Below are 6,000 nucleotides of genomic sequence, written 5' to 3'. Positions count from 1 at the left end.
GGGGTTGGGGGGAGAGGGGGGGGAAAGGGCAGACCTCCTCCTCACAGCCTAGCGCTGAGCAGAAAAGCAAACATGGGACAACATTAGGCAGGAGAGACGCGGAAGGCAGAGGGAGGCCCCCCCAGCACCACCGCCCTGGGTTTCCGTGGGGGAGGCAGGGTTTATAAGCAGGGGATGCTGGAGGTGCGGCACTCCGGCCATGGGACGCGGCCCCTCGCGGCACCCTCGGTGCAGCAACCTCAGCACTGAGAGCTGGCTGTGGGGCAGGTTGGAGGGCTTGGGCAGGGGGGAGGCTGCGGAGCTGCGGGGCTGATTGTGTGCAGTCCTCAGATGGGTATCGGCAAGACGCGGGGGATCTGTGGTGCTTGCCATGCATGCAGAATGCTTGGGGTAGAGGGGGTCCTGGGCTCACTGCCCCCCACATTGTGGCCCAGCTGCCCATTGGGATGAGGCAAGGCCCTTCAGGTTGGGGGATGGCCCTGTATCCACTTTTATGCTTGCCATGCAAAACACAGGGATGGGACACCTCAGAAATGATATTTTTGGGAATGAAGAAGGCTCAGAGGTTCTGGCCAAGTCCTGCAGAACCAGAGCAGCCACCAGGCTTTGGGTGACATCCCCAGAACTGTGGTGACATCGGACTGCAGCACCTTTTGGGGAGCCACCGCTTTCCTTTTGGGGCTTGGATCTGCTCCATGCTCTGTGCAAGGGTTTGGTGAATCCTTGGAAGGGATTTTCACCGAGGAAGGTGTCATTGCAGTTGGGCTCTCCCCTCAGCCCTGCTGGGGCTCTGGTGGCACCGACCTGCTCCTCATATTGCCTTTCAGCAGAGGACCTGGTGGGAGGAGAGGAGGAGGAGATGCCATCCTTCTGCTACCGAGCAAATGGTAAGGAGCGAGGCCACCTTATCCATGGGGTAGGCAGGGGCAAAGGCCTGATGCATCCCTTCGTCCATCCCTGATCCATCCCTCTTCCCTCCCTAATCCATTCTGTGGTACAACCCTGATCCATCCCTCTCCTGCTCAGGCAGGGCACGGGGTGGCTGCAGCCAGTGTCAGAAGAACCTGTCCCTGCAGACGGCTGTCAAAGTCCTCTACGTCTTCTCCGTGCTGCTCATCGTGGCCGTGACCGTGCTGGCTGCCCTGGGTGAGCACAGGCAGGGCTGGGGGCTGGCTCCTTCCCTCCTTTTCCCTTTCATGGGAAATAGTTGGGTTCCATGGAGAGGGGCTGAAGCAGCCCCAAATCTCAAGCTCCCAAAGTGACAAAGTAAAGGGACCCCATCTATGGAGATGTGTGGGGGTGAAGGAGTGTCCTTCAGGTGCTGTGTGGCTCTGGGTGTCCCGCTGACCCCACCGAGGATCAGAAAGCCTTTGGAGACATTGTGGGATTCCCAAGCCCTTTGATGTGAATGGTGATGGCTGTGCACTCACTGCCCACCTTCCCTCCACAGTCTTCAAGAAAGTCAACTCCATCTCTGGAGACATCAGCTCGGCCCAGATGTACTATGAGGAGAAGATCTTGTCCATCCAGGAGGACCTCCAGGAGTTGGGTGAGTCTGCACAGCTTCTCCCCAGCCCTGGGGCTTCAGTGTCCATCACTGGGGTCTGCGGGGATGATGTGTGGGCTGTGGGGTGGCTCCTATCGTTGGCTGTGTGGGGACAGAGTATGGGGTGGGCTACGGGGTTGTTCCCATGGTTGGCGATGCAGGGAGGGAGCATGGGTTGAATTTTGGTGTGGTTCCCATGGTTGGTGGTGTGGGGATGGGGAGTGGGGTGAGCTATGGGGTTCCATGGTTGGCAGCGCAGTGCTGAACCCCTTTGTCCTCCCTTCAGATGAGAAGAGCTCAGGCAACTGCTCCCTCTGCCTGGAGACAGGGCAGCTGGGCCAGGAGCTTGGCAAGCTGCAGGGTGAGCTGGAGGAGATCCAGAAGATGCTCTTGGTTCAGGAGGTCCTCCTCGACCGCACCTCTCGCACCCACGACACGCTCTCATCCAGCAGCAACGAGATCAGCAGCGAGGTGGCCGACTGCTCCTCCTCCACCCGACGGCTGAACGAGAGCGTGGGGCAACTGGTGGCCCAGCTGGGGGGCTGGCGGGCCATCACCTCCCAGCTTGATGGCTCACTCAAGGGCTTGGAACAGGAGCGCTTTGACGTGCGTGCCGCCATGCAGCAGCTCAACTTCACCTTGGGGCAAACCTCTGACTGGATCCAACTCATCCAGAGGAAGACGGACGAGGAGACGTTGACGCTGCAGAAGATGGTCACCGAGTGGCAGAACTACACACGGCTCTTTGCAGGACTGCGGGCCACCTCCACCGAGACGGGTGAGCTGGTCAGGAGCATCCAGGCTGGCATGGGTGCTGCAGCCCGGCAGGTGGGCCAGAACGCCGAGGGCATGCATGACCTGGTGCTGCAGGTGATGGGGCTGCAGCTGCAACTGGACAACATCTCCTCCTTCCTGGATGACCACAAGGAGAACATGAACGACCTGCGCTACCACGCCAAGTATGCGCAGAACCGCACGGCTGAGCGCTTCGAGACGCTGGAAGGCCGGATGGCCTCGCATGAGATTGAGATTGGCACCATCTTCACCAACATCAACGCCACCGACAGCCACGTGCACAGCATGCTGCGCTATCTGGATGATGTGCGTCTCTCCTGCACTTTGGGTTTCCATGCTCATGCTGAGGAGCTCTACTACCTGAACAAGTCCCTCAGCCTGGTCCAGGGCACCACAGACCTTCTGCGGGAGCGCTTTGGATTGCTCAGTGCCCGGCTTGACTTCGACATCCGCAACCTGTCCATGGTGATGGAGGAGATGAAGGTGGTGGATGTCCGGCATGGGGAGATGCTGAAGAACATCACCATCTTACGAGGTGAGGAGCATCTCAGCGTGGGTTGGGGTTGGGTCTGTTGGGTTTGGGGGCTGTGCCTGACAGGGGAAGGCAGGTTGGAGGCTGAGTCTTGGAATCATAGAGTCATGAAGGTGGGAAAATGCTTCCAGGATCATCAAGCCCAACTGTTAACCATCACCACCATGCTCACTCATAGAATCATTCCAGCTGGAGATCTCTAAGATCCCCAAGTCCAACTCCAACCCATCCCCACCATGTCCACTAAACCAATCCATGTCCCTAAATGCCACATTTCTATGTTTCTGCACTCTGCAGCTTTCCCCTTGGTGCAGGTGACCCTACTGCTGGTCCTGGTGGGGAGGGCACGGACAGCCCGGGACAAGGATGCCTGAAGCTTCCCATGGGGATTTCAGTGGCTTGGGGACATCCATCCACCTGCGTTCCCAAGCGTGGTGGCAGGGAACCACTGTTCCCAGTCCTATTCCGCAGTGCCAGGAGCACCAAATTCAGCCCTTTTGAGCACTGCTCCCTGCTGCCTTTGGCTCCAAAAGTGTAACTCCAGGAAGAAGCAATCATAGTGTCCTCAGGCCCTCTGTTACAGCTCTGTGATGCCATACCCCATGCATCACACTCACCCTTCCCTCTTCCTCCCGCAGGTGTGCCAGGCCTCCCAGGTCCCCGCGGCCTCAAGGGTGATGTTGGCATCAAGGGTCCCGCAGGAAGCAAAGGAGAGAAGGGCGACGTGGGCAGCCTGGGCTCACCAGGCCCCCCTGGCTCCCCTGGACCTCCTGGTCCTCCTGGTCCCCAGGGGGAAAGGGGTCCCCTGGGTGCAAAGGGTTTTCCCGGCCTCAAGGGCGCTAAGGGCAGCTTTGGGCAGTCTGGCTCCAGGGGACAGATGGGACCCAAGGGAGATGTGGGTCCTCCAGGGCCAGAGGGGGGACCAGGACCAACAGGACCCCCTGGTCCTCAAGGAAAACTGGGGCTCCCCGGGAACCCCGGGGCTGTGGGACAGATCGGCCCCATGGGTCCCAAAGGAGACCCTGGTTTGAGAGGCCCCCCAGGACCGCCAGGTCCCCCCGGTCCTCCTGGCCCATGATGCAGACTTGGAGCCATGCTAATGGCACTGGGATGGAAGAACTCCTTCCAGCTCTGAGAGCATCCCCTGCTCCTGCTGCCAGCCCCTGGGGACAGGGCAGGAAGGACCCTAGGGGGTCCAGATCCCCCCAGCATGATGCTTTTTGGGGTGCACGGGGCTGGTCCCTGGCTCTTGAGTGGGCTGCAGAGTCCTGGGGCTTGGGGTCCCGCCGGACGAGGACCTGTATGGGCTGGGGCACAGCTGGTTTGTGCCCTACTTCCAGCCACCTTCACCCCTCCTTCCCTGGCTGCACCAGCAATGTAATCCCGGCACAATAAATCTGTATGGGGACAAGTGATTCCTGCCTTTGGGACATTGAGATGTGGGGTACAGGAGGGCTGGGGAGGAGCCCAGATCCAAACCTGGGGGCACTGGTGTAGTACAGATGGTGGAGTGAGAAGGGAGCATCCCACAGAGCTGTCCCCAAGCAGGGGGCGCAGGCTCATGCAGATGTGCACATGCACTTGCCATCTCTAATGGAGAACCCCTCCTGGCCCCAAAGCAGGGCCCCTGGAAGATGTCCCCACATCCCAGGCTGGTGGGCAGGGTGTGGGTTGTTTTTCCCTGGCAGAGGGCAGGGAGGGGGCAGCTGGAGGCCCCAGGTACCCGAGCTGGGGCCTTGGTGCCAAGAGCAACACGGAGCTGGGGAAAACCAGCCAGCCCCACACCTAGCCTCAGCTCGGGCTCTCCCCAGCCTCGCTGTGGGGGTGCAGCATGCCCCCAGAATGCACACCTGCACACACAGCCCTGCTTCACTGCCTGCTCCTAGGAGAAATAGGCCTTTGCCAATAGCAGCTCTGACTTTGTTTTCCAGAGGTTTGTTCAGGTCACAGCTCTTCCTGTCCCTGTGCCCACCCCTGTTCCCATTCCATCCCTATCCCTGTTCCATCTCATTCTATCTCTGTCCCCATTCCTGTTCCCATCTCAACCTCCATCCCACCCCTTCCCATCCCTATTCCCAATACCACACCTATCCCTATCCCATTCCAACCTCCATTCCCATCCTTATCCCCTCCTCCATCCCATATCATCCCATCCCATCCCAGTTTCCTATTCCCGTTCCATCCTCATCCTCATTCCTGATCTCATCCCCATCTCCATCCCAGACCATTACTGTTCCCATCCGCATTCCATCTCCTCCCCTGCCACCCTCCATAGCCCGCAGCACGGGGAGCCCCACACCCTCCCCACCAGCCCTGCCTGGAGCACAGGTCCCAGCCCACAGGGCCGTTTATTACTGTTGGCACGGCAGCTTCCTGTTTTCATCTCAGAATTAACAGCTGCAGAGCTGTGATGCTGCTGGTTAACGCAGGCAACCCAAAATCTTTTGGAAAAAGCTTCTTTCCCACCTGAGCACCCCAGGCATGAACAAGAAAGAGCCACGGCCCTGACCACCCCCGTGTGCCTCACTTTCTCCATCCGGGCATCACCCTGACACAGAAGACAGTGACACACAGCCCATGGGCAGCGATGCCCACAGGGACACTGCCCAACCCTAAACTCCCAAGGACACCAGAGCCGTTGGCGGGCACTGGTGCCAAGCACAACAGTCGACAGCTGCAGCACTGCTGGCGAGCCCTGGCCAACACCCCCATCCTGTGAATGACCCCATTGATGGCAGTGGCGGGGCGGCTGCACAGGGATGGGTGGGGGACAAACACCCACGTCCCCCCCAGCACCTCGCACTCTGCCCGGCCCCGTTATTCATTGGAACTTGTAGCAGGGTGTGGTTTCTTTTTTCCCCTGCTGTATTAAATCCATTTGGATTAACTGTAATACTCTGGTTAACATTTCAGTTACAGTAACAATAAACTCCTCTCTGTGTGGGTCCAAGGGCTCTTCCCTTCTGCTCTTCCCATCAAACTCAGCCCTGTGCTGGGACATGTCCTGGAGAGACACACAGCTGGAGGATGCTCCTGCCCTAACCAGACTGAAAGGCAATCCCAAAACCATGCCCCGGGACCCCACCAACCTTCTCACAGCCTATAACAAACAGCTCAGGCACTTTTC

At 59.1% G+C, this 6,000-nt stretch overlaps 1 protein-coding gene across 2 annotated transcripts in view; it reads left to right on the top strand.

The window, feature by feature from the left end:
* SCARA3 (scavenger receptor class A member 3) overlaps positions 1 to 4,996 on the top strand; it is a 5,621-nt gene extending 625 nt beyond the window's left edge. The window contains exons 2-6 of one of the 2 annotated variants that reach the window (XM_010708048.3): positions 831 to 887; positions 1,027 to 1,146; positions 1,451 to 1,549; positions 1,833 to 2,876; positions 3,512 to 4,996. In XM_010708048.3, the coding sequence (XP_010706350.1) occupies positions 831 to 887; positions 1,027 to 1,146; positions 1,451 to 1,549; positions 1,833 to 2,876; positions 3,512 to 3,951 (1,760 nt within the window). In that variant the 3' untranslated portion in view covers positions 3,952 to 4,996. Of the gene's footprint in view, positions 1 to 827; positions 888 to 1,026; positions 1,147 to 1,450; positions 1,550 to 1,832; positions 2,877 to 3,511 lie in introns of both variants that reach the window. The other variant, XM_010708046.3, reaches the window with a different exon arrangement.
* Positions 4,997 to 6,000: the final 1,004 nt, after the last annotated feature.

Source organism: Meleagris gallopavo, chromosome 2 (genome assembly GCF_000146605.3).
Source record: "Meleagris gallopavo isolate NT-WF06-2002-E0010 breed Aviagen turkey brand Nicholas breeding stock chromosome 2, Turkey_5.1, whole genome shotgun sequence".
NCBI classification, from domain to species: domain Eukaryota; kingdom Metazoa; phylum Chordata; class Aves; order Galliformes; family Phasianidae; genus Meleagris; species Meleagris gallopavo.
This window is presented reverse-complemented; position numbering and strand designations above follow the sequence as displayed.